The 18,329-nt window shown below is 32.1% G+C and overlaps 2 protein-coding genes across 2 annotated transcripts; one reads left to right on the top strand and one right to left on the bottom strand.

Moving 5' to 3' along the window:
• Positions 1-4,234: 4,234 nt before the first annotated feature.
• Positions 4,235-6,263, top strand: LOC120118958 (calcium uniporter protein 2, mitochondrial-like). The gene is made up of 2 exons (XM_039138869.1): positions 4,235-4,931; positions 5,785-6,263. The coding sequence occupies exons 1-2, from the start codon at positions 4,344-4,346 to the stop codon at positions 6,250-6,252; spliced, it is 1,056 nt and encodes a 351-aa protein (XP_038994800.1). The 5' UTR covers positions 4,235-4,343; the 3' UTR covers positions 6,253-6,263.
• Positions 6,264-11,150: 4,887 nt separating this feature from the next.
• On the bottom strand, positions 11,151-12,106 carry LOC120118963 (elongation of fatty acids protein 3-like). The gene has a single exon (XM_039138874.1). The coding sequence runs from the start codon at positions 12,033-12,035 to the stop codon at positions 11,166-11,168; it is 870 nt and encodes a 289-aa protein (XP_038994805.1). The 5' UTR covers positions 12,036-12,106; the 3' UTR covers positions 11,151-11,165.
• Positions 12,107-18,329: the final 6,223 nt, after the last annotated feature.

The following is an 18,329-nucleotide window of genomic DNA, read 5'->3' on the forward strand; positions in this document are numbered from 1 at the left end:
AAAATTATATTTTCTTTTTAACTTACAATTAGTCAGTTTTATTATTGTTCATCCAAATCTGTTATCTGATTATGATTCAGTTTTTTAATTTAAATCTAAAATATGATGTTGGTCCATATTTATAAAGAAAAATAGAAATTTGAGTATCAAATAATAAATTAAATCTATTACATTTATCTCTTTCTTTGTGTCACGTTTTTATTCTGCCTTTTGATAGTTTTCAATTTTTTGTCGTTTTTTCGTTTATCTTTTTTCTCAAGCTTGGATTTGACATCGTCACGACTGATCAAGAAGGCGTTTGTTTGTTATCATGATGATCTTCCTTACTTTGGACATTTGGATTGATTTGGATACGTTTGTGAATAGTTTTCTCACGTCGATTGACTCTGATTTGTGATTTGTCGGTGGCCTTCAGTAGCTTCATCTCCTTTTATAGTTTGTTTACCGATACAATCAGATTTATTCGTATCTTTATTTTGTTCGAATATTTGTTAGGTTTTTTAACCTTTTCCTTTAATGGTCTTTGTGTGATTTAGGTGGCTAGTTTTTATCACAATTGTTTTAGGAAAATGTCCTAATTGTAATTTAGTTTACGTTTACGGTTATACTCATAAATCTTCATTGTAATTCTAGATATTTTCTATTTTTAATAAAACTAGTGGCTTTTTATATAAAAAAATAATACATTAAATCTAGCAATTTTAAGGGTTATAGTATAGATCAAATAAACTAAACTTATATGGTAAGTTAGAACCAAAAATAGAACCTTTTAACAAATATGACCCAAAAGCAAATAAATAAAACTAATTTTTCGTTTTCAATATATATATATATATAACACATTTGTTATCTATTTTCTTATAATAGAAACATGATAAACCAAATAAAAAGGCCTCTTATAATTCAAATTAGGATAAAAAAATAATTTTTGTTTATTTAACCAAACACAATCTTAAATTTGTCATCTGAAATAATTCGATTACTATGAAAAATTTATTTTTTTTCCCAAAAATAACTTCGCTCAAAGATAACTCTTAGCTAATTGACATTGAACGCTCACAACCATGACATTCATGGTGCTCGAACTCTCAGCCAATTGATATTGAACGCTCACAACCATGACATTCATGGTGCTCACAACCATAGCCAATCAGCAATGCTCCAAAATTAAAAATAAATAAACAAACATTTGACCTAATTTTAATGGTTAATTAACTTATCAATGACAAATAAAATTGGTATCGTCTTGTTTTTATTCTTTCTTTTTTGGCGTGCTTACTCAATAAAGTCTGCCCCAATTCTTAATGCTGAGCAGTTCTAACGAATTACGAAGACGTAAGCAACTTTTGAACTCATCCAAATCGTGCATGTTCCGTCCGTTTTTCACATATTTTATATATGAACGCAAAACCATATCTCTATTTCACTTCCTTTGATTAATTAAAATTTCTAAATTTTTCATTGTCTTTCTCGATGGCGGAGCCACAACTTAATGAGGGTGGACACGTATCCACTCTGAAATCATTGTGAGCTTTAAGGAATTTATGATGTATCTCGGGCTTTAAAAAACACAATGAGTTGATAATTAAATTTCATTTAACCGTATGTATGGTCTTTGAGCATTACACGAAAACATGTATGTAGCGGCTTTTTGAAAATAAATGCTACTAATTTTTTTTTGGATAAGCATAATTTTATTATTCAAAGAAGAAGTACAACAACAACACGTCCCAATTGGGAGTATAAACGCTACTTACAAAAAAATATGTTAGTCTATACCCTAATAATTACAAAGATTAATGTTAACTTTGTCAATTCTATTAAAATTCCTGTCACTAAGTTTGAATTGAACAAGGTCTTTTATGGTCTTTCGCACTTGATCAGGCGATCTTGACTCTATTCTGAATATTCTTCTATTCCTTTCTTCCCATATCGAGTAGATATAAGCAGTCCATACAAGTTTCAGAATGGTGATAAGCATGGATTTACCCTTCCATTCAAGACAAGCCCAATCAATCCTTATTTCCCAAGTGTTGTGCATGTTACTCAATAAAGAAAGATTCATGATAGAATTCCACAGTGAAGTAGCATATGAGCAGCTAACAAACAAATGGTTTCTTGTTTCAAGAGACTCATTACATAAAATACATAACTCATCAGAAATAATTCTCATTTAGCAAGCCTATCCAGTGTTGGGAGTCTGTCAAGTATGACCATCCATGAAATAATACTGAACTTAGGAATATGGAGTGGAAACCAAATAATTATGTGCCAAGGAACCTTTGTTTTGTGAACTCTCAGTCCCTCCCATAAATCTCGTGTCTTTGATATACCATAGTTAAGAAGGGGAAGGGCTTCACTCCTTAATCTAATAAGTTTTCTGAAACACCAGCTATAAGTTGAACATTCATTGATGTCAGTGAAGTTATTGCTTTTAATAACATAGCAGTGGATCCAAGCTACCCAAAGAGATACTTCACCAGCAAGTAATTTCCGAATAAGATGAACCATGTAAGTTTTGTTCCAGGAGCTAATATCTTTTAAACCTAGACCACCCTCTGATTTGGGATAGCTTATTTTATCCCAACTGATCCTTCCACCTGATGATGCCTTATCAGAACATTTCCAAAGAAATCTAGAGCAGAGTTGATCAAGACGTTTAACAACTTTCTGGGGAAGGATAACATTAACGGCGTTTTTGAACAAACGCCGCTATAAATTTTTTGTTTTTTTTTTTATAAATTGAAATGTTTCCTTGAGTCAATATCTACAAGTTTGCTGGCATAAGAAAATTCACTTTAAGCAGGATAATGAAATCTTTTATCTTGAATTATCTCCCAGGATAAAATACTAATTTACACTATATACTTTATCAGCTCGACTTATTATTATTATTTTTTAAAATCAATCTTCAAAAATTTCAACGATAAGGATCAATATATATGTTTTCTTTTTCTTTTGGATTTGGCATTGCAAAAGAAATGCACATTTGATGAAATTCCATTTATCCAAAAACAATAAATACAAAAAAAAACAAAAAAGAGATGACATAGGCCAAACCCTTGCCCACAATCCGCATCAATTAAGTAGGTCAGGCCAATAATTTAGTTATTCCAATATATATATATATATATATATATATATATATATTCATAATCTTCATAGAATATAATGGAAACATTGAGAAAAATACAGTGCAAATGGTTCATGCTTAGTCCATTTTCCTAAAGACAACACATGCATGCTCCTCTATTGGATGCTGAGGCTGAGGGCTTCCTTCAATATCATATTCTTGTTGTTTTCATATTACCAACTTCCATGAACTACAATCCAGCATTATATACTGTAGGATAAAGTCTTCAAAGCATCGAATTTATGAACTATTTTTTTAAGTTTACTAAGTGAAAAAATGATATTACATACATCACCTCTCCTAACTTATAACGTGTCAGAAAAAAGTATTTTAAATTATTTAAGTTATCCAGTTTTATTAATTAATCTTAGGTTAATGCTGTCTTGTTATTCCGTGAATGCTCAAGTTTTATTTTTGATATTGTCTTCCAATTAATCCTTTCAGACCAAACCAGAGTTATACATTACGCCTGTCGATGAAATGTGTCCAAATATTTTTGTAGCGTTCTCATGGCAAGGTTTAACATTTTACGCTGTCGTCATGATATATCTTGGAACGTAAAAAGCTTCACCAAGCTTATCGTTATAGTCGACAGTCGGACATATCTGATGATGTGAATATATTCAATTTCCTAAATGCCTTTTTGAGCTGAAATTGACCAATTGAAAAAAAAAATTATTGTACCAAGTTGGGTTATTTATTTTCACCGTGACACTATCTCAGACAGAACCTTAAGAAGGTGCGTCTCCTGTAACTTCTATCTTGTCTACGTCTGTAAAAATACGTCTTCTAAAACACGTTTTATTATTACTTTGTCAAAAATAATGTTAAATCAATAATATTTAAAAAAAATATACCTAACAGATAATATTATATAATTTGGGTGATTTTTCGTAAAAACGCCAAATCCCTACATCGAATATTCGTAGACGTGGGAAAAGGAAAAAGAAAACCAAACGAGTGCCGTTTCAAAACTCCTCAAATTATCGCGTTATTTTGACATTATTTTTATTTTTTTATTTTTAAATTTTAATCTCCTAATCCTAGTCATCCTCCTCCATTCCTGGACACTATAAAATGGGCTAACCATCCTCCATTGTTTTCCCATCACCAAACAAGTAAAGCTTTCAAAATCTGTACTCTCCCAATTAAATCGGGGGAAAATTCTTTACCTTTACCTTGTCGCTTTATTTTTTCTGTAGTTTTAGCAATGGCGTTGAAGAAAACCTTGGTGGAGAAGCTTTTCAATATTTCGAAAATTTCTTCACAGGCTGTTACTAATTGCCGGATTTCCTCATCAACGGTTCAAAACCGAATCCCGCAGACGGCCGGCAAATCTACGACCGACATAGCCCCGGATCCAGGTGATCGTATAGGTAACGGTAAGGAAAATGGCGTGTTCAAGAGATTCCTTCATAAAGGAGCTACGGTTTCACCGGCAGTGAGGACGTTACCGATGGGTAAGGATTTGAAAGAGAGGTTGAAGGAGATTGATATGTCGAAGGATAGGATCCGTTTGGATGGGTTGAGTCCGCACTTAGCGGCGAAACCTGCGGTGCCGGAGGTAGCCTCACTGTCGATTCAGGAAACCAAGAAGTTGTTAAGGGTTGCGCAGTTGGAGGTGGTGAAAACGAGGCTGAGGGAGACCGGTAAAACATGGATTTCTCATTCGGACTTTATTCAGATATGCGGAGAGAGTTGTTCGGATCCCGAGCAGGGACGGCAGTTTGCGAAGTTGCTAGACGAATCTGGATCTGTTATCGTTCTGGGAAACGTCGTCGTTTTACGTCCCGATCAGGTAGATAAACTTTCTACCCCTAATAGTCATCTCTTGAAATTTCATTTGTTTGCGGATGAGATTCTATTCGTGTTTTTGGCTTACAGACTATGCATATGGAGGTTGGAAAAAAAGATATGTTTAACAAGAATTTATATATAATTTATACTTTTTCTAGATTTTTAGATTGAAAACTGATATGGTTTTTTTGTGGGCATTTTTGTGTTTCTTTCTTTTCTTTTTCGGCAGGAATTTTTCGCACCGATCTAAAAACCGTGTAAAAGGTTTCCAGGTTTGAGATGATTTCTGAGAACTGAAGGACTCCAAAATAAATGCAATGGGATTTAGGATCTTTACAAATTACAACCCCATCGCCTTCACCCTTTCCCCACCCCATTCATTTTTCAGAAAAATGGAAAGGGGGAAAAAAAGTAAAATTTGTTGTTAATTAAAAAATGGTTAATTTTTGAGTGAGGGAGATGACGGTGGGAAGGTGAGACACTTGGCCGGCTGGCCGGCTGGCCATGGCTGTTATTTTTCCTTTTTTATTCGTGGGCTTTTATTGGAGAAAATTATTGACCTTGAAAGCTGGTTGGAACATCTTGACTCTTGATAAGGATGGGCTTCAACTTGGCATTAACCTTTTTTTTTCTAAGCTTTTTATTTCTTGTACTCAAATGTTTTCCATCCTTTTATTTATTTTGCATAAAAACAGAAGTTTTCTCTCTTTTAGAATTGATTCAATTTTCAAGTTTTGTTTCTTTGATTGTTTTTTTTAATGGTGATTATTTTGAGTCGTCATAAGTAAAAGAATCCCAAAATGTATAATGAGCTACGTTTTACCCGGAAGCGTTTTTCGTTTTTCTGATTACAGGTAGCAGAAGCACTAGGAGGTCTGATTCCTTTACCAGTTCCGGGTCCCAATGACCCGAGAAGAAAAGAGCTGGTGGAGTTGGAGAAGAAGAAGGCCGTGATTGATGAAAAAGCCGATTCCTTGGTCCGTCGAGAGCTGTGGTTCGGCCTGTCCTACTTGGTTGTTCAGACCGCCGGATTCATGAGGCTGACCTTCTGGGAACTGACGTGGGATGTGATGGAACCCATCTGTTTCTACGTGACTTCCGTGTATTTCATGGCCGGCTATGCATTTTTCCTCAGGACATCCAGGGAACCTTCATTTGAAGGTTTTTACCAGAGCAGGTTCAACGCAAAGCAGCAGAAGCTCATCAAGGCTAATAATTTTGACACCCGTAGGTATAACGAGCTCAGAGAATTATTTTACCCCAATTCATCGTCGTCGTCGTCGGATCAAGCATTCAAACGGCCTCGTTTTAATGTTTTATAAAATTCACAATAGGAAAAAAAATACAATTTTTTGAGGATTTAGGTGCGTCTTTGTGTAATGTTCTTTAAGTCCTGTTCTTTTTCTACCTCCCCTGTCAATCCTCTCTCTAATTCTCCTCTTTAAACATGAAAAATATTGGGTCAAGTATCCAAGTTTAAAATCAATTGGCTGATGTAATCACTCAAGAAATGACATTATTGGAAGTCAAATTTCACCTTTTTTTCTACTGTAATTAATTTAAGCTGAAAATTTGGATTTTTTCTCCACAAAATTATATATTGGGTTAGATCCGGAAAAATATTTTTTTCATTTAAATAATGCCTAAAATATAAAAATGAAATACTTTTGTACACTTTAGGCGAATCTGGAAAAAATCAGTCAATTTTGGAGTCCCCACATGCAGCTACCAAGTTTGACAAATAAGTCCCAACAGGTAAACTGCACGTTGTAGCATTTCCATTTATCTCAGTAAGATGTAGAAATTCATATTTTTATGAGAATTTTGTAATTTTCATCAATTTTTGTCCTTTCCAAAAGGTTAGAATAGTTAGCCAATCTCAGTTTTATTTATTTTTTTTCTTCAAAATTTGAGATTTATTTCATATATTAAAATTAATAATTTATTTGAAAATTGTAATCTAATTATTAATAATGGGGTTCGGTAGCAGTTATTGGGCTAATTCTCTCAATTTATCAAAATATTAAAATTAAATTTTAACATTTGAATATAGAAACAAAATCATTCAAATACAAAAATTAACCTACATATTTTGACTTCTTCAAAATTAGCTCGCAATACATTCTTTTTATTAATCTTGACAAGTATAAAGTAGTATATGTTCAAAGATAACTTACAACCTTACGACATTGATCGCTCACACCATTAGCATAGAATCTATGGTGCTCGAACTCGAATCCTCAAAGAATAATAAAACTTTCTTTTCCACGGGACCACTTGATTTGTGATATGGCAAGACATTATATCGCCAAAATAAGGTGATTGGCAGAAATCTCAACAAACAAATACATTCTAAGCTGCAAGTATTCATTTCCATGTGATTAATGTGAATAAAATTATGCTCAACGATCTTCAGATTTGTGTGATTTTAGATTTTTAGGGCAACTAGTCAGATGAAGTTAGGACCAAGACAGGTTAGGCCGAATCAAGTTTTTAGTCCACCCAAATCGACATGAAAATTAAATGTATTCATTTGTATTCGATTTGATCGAGTTTGAAAGACTTTTACTTGATCCGAAATTCTAAATGATTTTCCAGGTTAAAATTTATACTCGACTCAACCTAAATCATATAGAAATTTTCATTTTCATTAGGTAAAATAAAAACCTAACTGAAAAATCAATATAAATATATATCATTATAATTATCCTTTAAATATATAAAAAGTAATCATAATATTATGTTGAGTCGAAAAAGATTTTTTCACTATAAATCAGAATTTTATTCAATCAATTACTTATTTTATGTGCGGTGCACACCCTAAAATTTTATTTGTACCCATTCCGTTTAAAAATTTTATATTGTTAACATATATATGCCCTGACTGATAATTTGGCAACGTCTACCAACGAATCTAATCCGATTATTCAACTTTCAACAAATCCCTTTAAGACATCGTGAAACAATCATGTTTTCTAAACTCGTCATCAACGTTTTAATTAGGAAATAAATGTGTGAGAAATACATTGGAATTTTCAGTAATTGCAAGTTTCTAACAATTCGTCTCTTGTTTGAAACATTATCCTTTGTACCTCTAATATTCAACCATTTATATATATATTTTCTCTTCAAACAGTTATATAATTTAATAGACCATTTGTTGGTCAAGCATTTTCCATGTGTTCCATGAAAGGGGGAGATCTGCTTTAAGAAAATCACAGTGCAAAGGGGCTGGGAACTTGAGCAACTTGAAAAATAAACCAGGTTTAAGTTCGAGTTTACGAGATTTCTAAAACATGATATTTTTTGGTTGCTCTCTAATTTCAAGGTTTTGTCCTATTTAATTTGGACCGTTCTAGGTAGCATATTTGATTTTGATTGGTGAGTATTTCAACGGAAAATTTCTACGTACACAGATATTTTTTTGTTATTGAAATGCGTGTGTTTCTTTTAAATCACATTAATAATATTGTAATTGCATAGTTTGTTACAATTATTCAACTTAAAAGATTATTTTTGTGCCCAAATCGTTTTTTCTCGTTATATTTCATATCTATCATAATTTGTTGTGTGATTTAATTTTTTTCTTAAAAATATTTATATTCCTTTTACCTTATTTTTTGAGTTTGAAAGTTTTATTAACTTATATATTTATTTATATTATGTCTGGACATGTTTTTTTTTGAAATTTTATTTATTGAAGAATTTAATAATTGTAATCTAAATTTATGAATCGTATTGTAGTAATAATAAAAATTGAAATCCTGGAGGAGCAACGTGGAAAGATATAGGATTTTATTTTTGTGTGGTCTTGGCCCACTTGAAGTTCCAATGGATCCATTTAATTCCTTCATAAACACTTTGGGTTTAGCCCAAACAATATTAATAAATCGGATAATAAGAAATTATAAAACTTGAACAATAAATTACCAAGTAAATATTTAAAATAAAGGGAAAAAACCACAGGTTTAGTACCCAGCTATCTTTTTTGTTCCATATTGGTCATCTAAATAATTTTTGTTTTCAAAATCATACATAACATTACATTTTGGTTTCAATTTGATCATCTACCATTAAAAAATTAATAGAATAACTGGCGTAATATTCTTTCAACGATGACATTGCCTTATCTTATTGTGACACAAATATGAACTAGTTCGTAGTTGATCTTTCAACCTTAATTTTTTTTCTTTTATAGTTTCAAGTGATTATAAAGTAGTATTTGTTCAGATTTTTTCTTAGTTATTGGCAATATATAGATAAGGACGGAGCCAAAATTTTAGTTCAGGGGGTAAAGTATAATTAACAATAGAAAATAGGGGGCAATATCAAAATAAATCAAAATTTAAAGGTCTAATTTGGTAATTATCCCTATTTTTTAATGGTAAAAAAATTTGGGAGCACTGACCCTTCCGGGGACTACATGGCTCCGTCACTGTATTTACAAACCCTATAAATACAGCTATTCAATTTCAATACCTTCAAAAGAAAAAGAAAAAAAAAACTCTTTTTACCACTTAAGCCACTCAATTTTACGAGTTTCTTTTATGGAGTAACTGTTATGAGAATTGATTATTGATTTCATGCTTATTTGCTTCCTGGGATCCTCTGTGGCATAGATCTTCAACCCTCTTCTTGGTAATCTAATCTGTTGGCTTGGAATGAATACAAAAAGATTATTTTTCTTGATTTGCTGTAAGAAAACACCACCTCAAACTCCGAAAATTAAATGGTTGTTTCCAACTAGCATTTGCATATGCAAACGAAAGATGAAATATTCCATTTTCTGATACCAAAACCGTCCATTCTATCCTATCTCCATGATGTGATGTCGATGTAATAGTTATAACTGTATTATTTTCTGATACAGTTTGTGTATAAAAAAAAAGCTTTGTTTTCAGAATCGAATCGGTTAGCGAATCGGTCATGCTATCGGTTCTTTGGTTTAATCGGTCGAATCGATCTGATCAGTCGAAAGAACCGGACGACGTCATAATTATTTAAAAAAATAAATAAAAATACCAAAAATATTTAATAAAAAATAATTTTTTATATCACAAGTCATATTCAAAGCAAGTCATAACATATATAAGTTAAAAACCATAAAATCAAGTGAAACAAAATGATTCAAATTAACTACAACATAATATTTAAGGTAAAACATATTAAATAATAAATATAATTATATAACTATAATTAAAAAATAAATTTGGGGTTAAAAAAATCATAACAAAATGATATTGTTTGGTTTAATATCTTTTTTTTTAAAAATAATCTCACATTGCTAAGAAACATAGAAGAGCATCCCAAAAGTCTAAAGAGTAAAAATATGAGAACAAAACAATCTCACATTGCTAAGAAACATAGAAGCGCATCACAACTAACTTCTATAAATAATAGAGATAATTTGATATTCAAAATCATGGAGCCTTTTGGTGAGCATTGAATGAACTATTCTTTCACTTCAATCAAGCTCGAATTTTAGGCTTCAATCGAGCTTCTATTTTTTTTTAAGTTCAAACCTTTTTGAGTTCAAGTTTCAATATTATATTTCGAGTTTGAGTTGAACTTGATAATTTTTAGTTTCTGAGTTTGAGTTGAGCTTACTTTTAAAGTTTTCAAGTTCGAGACGAGCTCAGCAATGCTCGAGTTCGACTTGACTCGTTTAACAAACGACGTTGTTTGGTTTAATTTTTAAAAAAAAAAAATCCCGGTTTTTCCTGGTTTTCAGCCGATCCGGTTCGAACGGTTCAACGGTTCTGGCCGGTTCATTAATAGCGGTTCAACCGGTTTAGATTGAACCGGACTAAACAACGATTCCCGATTGAACCAGACGATCCGGTCTGGTTTTCAAAACAGAGATAAAAAGGGTATTAATATTCTTTTTAAATTATTTTTATTTATAAAAAAGATTAAAATAAATTATCTTTGAGGTGTCAGTTGACACCCAAGTGATAGGGTGGCGCCGCCCATGTCATCAACCATTGCCAATGATAGTAAGAGATGGGATTAAGAAAAATTAGGAATTAATTCTTTCAATTAAGATGTCACGTAAATTTGAAAACGATCTCCACATTAATTTACCCTATTAGTGGACACTTCATTAAACACACTTGCATTTAAAATATAAACAATCTGAACGGGACGAACGAAGAAGATTACAGAATGTACATAATTAATAGCCTTATTTTCCATTTTCTTTACAGATTTAAGATAACCCGACAACCTAAACTCGTCACAAACCTTTGTCCTTGTGAATTTCCCCGATCACCGGCGTTTGCTTGCCATTGCCATTGCCATTTTTTCTTCTGTTCTGAACATAAAACTTCAAAAACAGTAACAAAATAAACCCATTGAGAACAGAGTTCAAAACCCATGCTCCGATCCCATTGCACCCGCCTTTCATGAAATGCAGCATTAAAACCCCAACATGGCAGACCACGTTGCAGCCCAACAGCAGGATTTGGCAATTCAACACGAAGGGGAAGCAAGCGCTTCGTAACCCTATCGCCGTCCAGAATCTGTAGCCGTAGACGGCGGCGTAAACGAGGGTCGTGAATAGGATCGCCAGCACTTGAAACGACTGCGAGAACTCCAGCCAGAGGAAGGACATGACCGTCAATATGGAGTTGTTGAAGAGGTGGAAGAAGGTCAATTTCCGGGTCCTGAAAATGGAGAAGATGGTGCGGAACATGTGGAGGAAACGGGAGAGGTAGAAGATGTAGGACCAGAAGAAGACGCGGCCGGAGGGACGGGTTCCCAGGGGGAAACATAGGAGCCATTGGAACGGGGTCTTCGAACGGCGCCAGAACCATCGGGTCTCCTTGATTTCCGCAGCGGCTGAGAGGAAGATCCCTGTGAAGATTACGGCGGATACGACGATCATCGAGAGGCTATGCAGCGCGGGGATCGGACCGAGGGAGACGGGGCGGCCGCGTCGGAAAAGGAGGCACAGAAAGAGGTGGATGGAGGAGGAGATGATGAGGTAAAGAGCGATGGAGGTGACGAGGAAGGACCAGGTGGAGCCCCATGATTGAGTGTGGCTCCAACGGAAGGCGACGATGGAAGGGTGTTGGGAGAGGTAGTAAGTGACGACGGCGATCATAGCGTCGGCGGAGGCGGCGTATGATCGGCGGTTTTGAATGGTGGATGGGGTATTGTTTTCACATGTTGCATATAATTGAGGTTAAAAAGAAAGGGATTGAGGGGCTTTGTGGAGATTAAATTTGGGAGGGTTCGTTGATGTCCGGTTGGTTGCCATGCACTTCCACTAATGTATTTTGGATGTTGGAAGATTGAGGTGGTCGGAACTGATTTGTTACACGTGTGCCTGCTTCTCTTTTTTACTTGGTCAAACCATAACCATTTTTCCATCCTCCTTTAATCAACCTGTAATTCCTATTAATTTACCCTACTTAATATGCTTTGTTTTTGAATTTTTGTTAATTGTTTTATGATAACATGAAGAAAACGTGTCTCGAAACCAATTTCTGCATACAAAATTGCCGCCCTTGTAAAATCACGCTGACCAATTGTCCCTGAAATGAAAGTTTTTTGACGTGTACATATTTAAAAAAAAATTAAAAAGAAGCACGTGTACATAGTTTACCCTTTTTTATATATATAATTATCTTTTGTTAAAGCTGAAAGTTAATCATTTTAATTCGAAATGACCATTAGCACATTTACATCATGCGTTTTCAGGCCCTTTTTCTAAAAAAAATCACTTATTTACTTGTAAGATATAGTTAAAGAAAATATTACGAATCTAATACTTTTGCATACGCGCCTTAACGTCACTTGAGACGTGATCTATGTACTGTACCTTATTTGTAATGATCGGATGTTAGTTTCGTAATATTTTTAAAAATGATACGTAATATGTAATTAATTTATATTATGGTGATTTTTGTATAAAAACGCTAATTTTTTTTATTTTTTTGAAAAAAAAAATTTATCCATTAAAATCTTTAAATATTATTTTGTAAATTATTTTATAAATCGACAAATTTTATTTTTGCATGAAATTACACAATACATATAATCTAGTATAGGAAAACTTTGAGGGTAAGTAATTTAAAATGTAAATAATTTTATAAAGGCTTTATAACTAGTATTTCTTTTACAAAATGATGACGACGACGATGATGATGATGATGATAATAAGAAATATTTTATAATTTAAAAATTATAAATTTCATATATTTTTGAAAATTTTACTGACTTTTAAAATTAATTGTTTAAAAATATAAAAAAAATTAAAATAAACTTTTAATTATAAATAAGAGATTAAATGAATTATTATTAATTAATTATTATTTTTTAACAATAGATAATAATGTTTATTCATTTTTAATAAAATTAGAATTTAATATTTATATTATTTTTTAAAAATTAATATTAGAAGGAATATTTTAAAAATATATGTGATATTTTTAGTTTTACCTTTTTTATTGAGTTTTATTCATTTTTAATTATTTTTTATTGTATTTTTATTGAATTTTAAATATACGAGTTATAATTCAAATTAATCATTTATTCTGCTATTATTCAAATTAATTAAGAAAAATTATGATAAAATATTTCTAAAAGAAAAGTATAAATACATACATGAATAGGGGTGTTCATTCGGTTAAAACGGTGGCCGACCGAACCGAATTAACCAAACTTTTTTTTTCTTTAACCGTTAACCGAACCGAATTTTTTTTCGAACATATTAACCGAACCGAATTATAACTCGTTTAATTCGGTTAATTTTGAATTAACCGAATTTTTTTTAAAATTTTCTAATTTATATAAAAATTAAATATTTTTTAATTCAAAAAAAGTTTATAATTAATTTAAATAATATATAATTATAAAATAAAAATTTTAGATAAATTTTTTAATTAATTAGTATTGATTTAAGTTTAAAAGTTATTGGATCTTAAATTATTAATTGGGTTTTAAATGGTTTGGGCTTAGCCCATATGTTATATATATAATATATTTAATATTTTTCAATTAAAAAACAGTTTACAATTAATTTAAATAATATATAATTATAAAATAAAAAATTTATATAATTTTTTAATTAATTAATATTGATTTAAGTTTAAAAGTTATTAGATCTTAAATTATTAATTGGGTTTTAAATGATTTGGGTTGAGCTCATATGTTATATATAATATATTTAATATTTAAAATTTAATTTCGGTTAATTCGGTTAATTCGGTTAATTAACCAAATTCAAACCGAATTAACCGTTAACCGAATTCTAAAAATTTTATTAACCATTAACCGACCGAACTAATTCGGTAACCGAACCGAATTAACCGAATTAATTCGGTTCGATCGGTTAACCGAATTAGTTCGGTTATTTAAACACCTCTATACATGAAAATCTAAATATTTTTCCTTTCTTTTGTGTTACTCTATAAACTTGTAACAAAACTCAATAAAAAAAGAATGTAAAGCTAAAATATATCACATATATATTTTAAAATATTCTTTCTAATATTACTTTTATTTAATATAAAAGAAATATTAAATTTTAATTTTATTAAAAATGAATAAACATTATTAACTATTGCTAAAAATAATAATTAATGAATAATAATTCATTTGATTCCTCAATTGCAATTAAAAGTTTATTTTAATATTTTTTTATATTTTAAACAATTAATTAAAAAATCAGTAAATTTTTCAAAAATATATAAAATTTATAATATTTTAAATTATAAAATATTTCTTATCAACATCATCATTTTGTAAAATAAATACTAGTTATAAAATTTTTATAAAATTATTCATATTTTAAATTACTTACCCTCAAAGTTTTCCTATACTAGATTATATGTATTGTGTAATTTCATGCAAAAATCAAAATTTGTCGAGTTATAAAATAATTTGCAAAAGAATATTTAAAAATTTTGATGCATAAATTTTTTTTACACACAAAAATAAATAAAAAAGTTAACGTTTTTACACAAAAATCATCCTATCAGAAATTAAGTACACATTAGGAGCTATTATAAAAAAATTATGAAACTAACACCCGCTCTATATCCCTAACGTTAGTCACTGTTCATGGAGGTGTCTTTCAACATGAGTCGATGCTAGATCCGTAATATGTTCTATAACGGTGTCTGACACGTAAATAATTAAAAATCAATGATTTTTCCAGAAAATCGCTGCATTTTCAGCCTTCAAATATTAAGAGAAAAAAATAACCATTTTGATTTTAAAGATTTGATTTTGTCGACAATAAAGAAGATTAGGAAACCTTTCATCTTTAATCTCAAATATTATTTCATGAGTTTTCTTTGTCAATCATTTGTCTATGCATTCTTTTATGAATTTAATAAAGAAGATTAGGAAATGCTAAACCCTGCTTTGGACACTCGTATTGATTTAAATACGCTTTTTGCGCTCGTGTATAATTTTTTCACGTTGCTTGACTATGATTTGCGATTTATTGGTGGTCTTTTAGTAGTTTCATCTCATTTTGTGGTTAGTCTGTCAATGCAATCAAATTTGTTTGTATCTTATTTTATTCGAGCATTTATTATATTTTTTTAACATTTTCCTTTTATGATCCTTATTTGATATATGTGGCAAGTTTTTGTGTTAATGGTTATAGGAAAATGTTCTAATTATAATTTAATTTACGGTTATGCTCGTAAATCTTCATTGTAATTCTGGATATTTTCTATTTTTAATAAAACTAATGACTTTCTATAAAAAAAAATATGTGTATATATATATGGACAAACGCAAAAAAAATTATGTTAAGGGATGGACTTCTAAAATTTTAGGAAATGACAAAATTATAATATTTCAGAGGCGAAAATAAATTTTCAATAAAAACACATAAAAAATTAAAATATTATTAATATTTTCTATAAAAACACATAAAAATAATTTTTCTATAAAACCTTATATTAGTAATATTATTAATTTTTTAATAGCGAGTGACCAAAATTAATAATAGAACATAAGTAAATTTTAAGGTTTTCTGAAACCCTAGGAGTCATCCAACAACCGTCGCCGCCACACGAGCCTCCAGAAGCTTTTTCCATCGCCACACGAGCTTAAGTAACTCTTCGGATATGCAGATACGCGCCTCATGTTTCTTAGCTCAAATCTCTGTCTTCTTTTGGATTTTGAAATTTTAATGGTTAGGGGGACATCAACACATAACTGTCTTCCACTATTTGATTTGACGTCTCCTTTTTCTTTTTAAATTTCCCTCGCAGTTGTTAGTACTTTCTCTCATTTTGTTTGCATGAACCCTAAATTTAGTAAGACTTGCCATTACTGGAACCTTGTACTCATTTTTCATGTGCCTACCTGTTATGTTGAAACATGCTCCAAAATTTGTAAAATTCCTTTTTGGATTATACGTTCATTTTCGTTTTAATTTTGTTTATTTTTTATGATTGATTTATAAAAAAATATATTTTGATGATTTATGTTATTGATTTATTAAATTTTAATCACTTACGTTATCGATTGTTACTTTATCATTGATTCGTTACCTATGTTAGTTTGATGACATGAAACGTTAATAGAAATGATTAATTTTTAGTTTGACCCAAAATTTTAGATAAAATATAATTTGGCCCCTGAATTGAAACAAAATCTCGCCTCCACTCACTACCAATATCATCACCGTCAGCCACCATTAATCGTCGTAAGTCAATTTTGGTTGATGTCAACGAAGATTTTAAGATCCCAAATTTCTAGTTCATTGTTTTTTTTTACCCCATGAACATAAATCTAGTGTTCGCTTTACTAAAGAAAAAAATCTTAAACTCAACAAATCTAACCTAAAACCTTTAAACCTTTAAAACTTAATTATAATAATAAATTTATCATTGATATTTTTTTTATATAAGGAAACCAAAAATTTATTCTCTATTTTAGCTTTCATGAATGACATTTATGTTGGAAGAGATTTTTATTTTCATGGTTTGGGTATTGAGTGTGGGAAATGGAGAAGTGGCCCAATGTTTTCCTCATTGAGTTTGAATATGATAAGTTTAAAGCTCAAGTCCAACATTCATATCCACTCCTAATTATGTTGGTCACATGATGAAACCAAATTGATGTTATCAGAATTGATCTCAAGAAAACGTATGTTGTGCTTCCATGTGAGTTCAAGGCCATCAGAAACTGCCCACAGTTCGGTTTGGATGGCAGGGCACCTGCCGATTTTTCTGCTATAACCTGCGATCCACGAACCATTTTCATCTCGGATCAGTCCTCCTCTTGTAGCTTCCATGGACTTAGGGTGCATCCCTCCGTTCGTGTTTAACTTTAAAGACCCCGGTGAAGTAGGCTTCCATTTGATCGTACTTTTGCGTCGGACTGGTTGGTTGGTGTGAATGGCTTGGTCCATCCTGCCCAAGCTTTGGCAGACAGAAGTAGCTCGGAGGAGGCGCCAATTTGCCCGTTAAACACAAAGATGTTGCGATGCTTCCAAAGCTTCCATATAAGAACCCCAAAGACGTGTCGCCAGTGGTATTCATAGGATTGCAACCTGCGTTATTTGAGAAGTTAAGGTGCAGCCAATCAAACAACGGCATAGAAAAAAGCAAAGAGGAAGATTGAGGGGAATGATGTGGTTCCAGATCATTCGGGCGTGGTGGCAATCTATAAGATATCGTCTCTTCCTCAGTACCACACAGCGGACATCGATCATCGGCCGTAATACCACGTCTCTTCCGTTCCGCGTTGGTCATAAGTCGGCGTTGGAGTAACAGCCAGATAAATTGTCGAATCCTCTGGGGTCCGTCGAACTTCCAGGCTAACTTTCATTTAGTGGCAGACGCGTCCCAACGATCCCTCTGAGTTAAAGAAAAAGCTGATTTGACGCATCACAGACCAGAACGTTCCCAACGCCAGACAGGGAGGTCCTCACCCATATCATCGGAGGGAGGAGGAGAGCCCAGCACACGTTGAACGATGTCGACAGGGAGCATTTAACGTTCCAAACCCCATCGCTGGTAACCAAGTCAAGAGCAGTAGTTTGAGGGGAAGGGACCTGATTCGTGTTAATACTGTCAGCCAGCGAGTTCATTCCAGTAATCCAAGGGTCGAACCAAAAGCTCGTCGTACGTCCATTTTCGATAGCCCGACTAACATTCTCACGCACAACGGGCCAAATCCGGGTAAGAGATCTCCTCACAATCGAGCCGTTCCTGGCTTCGATGTTAATGGGCATTTTATCCTTCATTTTGTACTTGGCTCTCATGATCTTGGACCATAGAGCTTCGGAATTCATGATAAAGTTAAAACCCAGCTTGACAAGGAAGGCTTATTCTAGGCACGCAGAGGCCATAAACCAAGACCTCCATGATCGGTAGGTTGACAACAAGTCTTCCAATTGACCAAAGCATCTTTTGGCGTGTTCCTT

The sequence above is a fragment of the Hibiscus syriacus genome, unplaced genomic scaffold (genome assembly GCF_006381635.1).
Source record: "Hibiscus syriacus cultivar Baekdansim isolate YM2019G1 unplaced genomic scaffold, ASM638163v2 tig00110330_pilon, whole genome shotgun sequence".
NCBI classification, from domain to species: Eukaryota; Viridiplantae; Streptophyta; class Magnoliopsida; order Malvales; family Malvaceae; genus Hibiscus; species Hibiscus syriacus.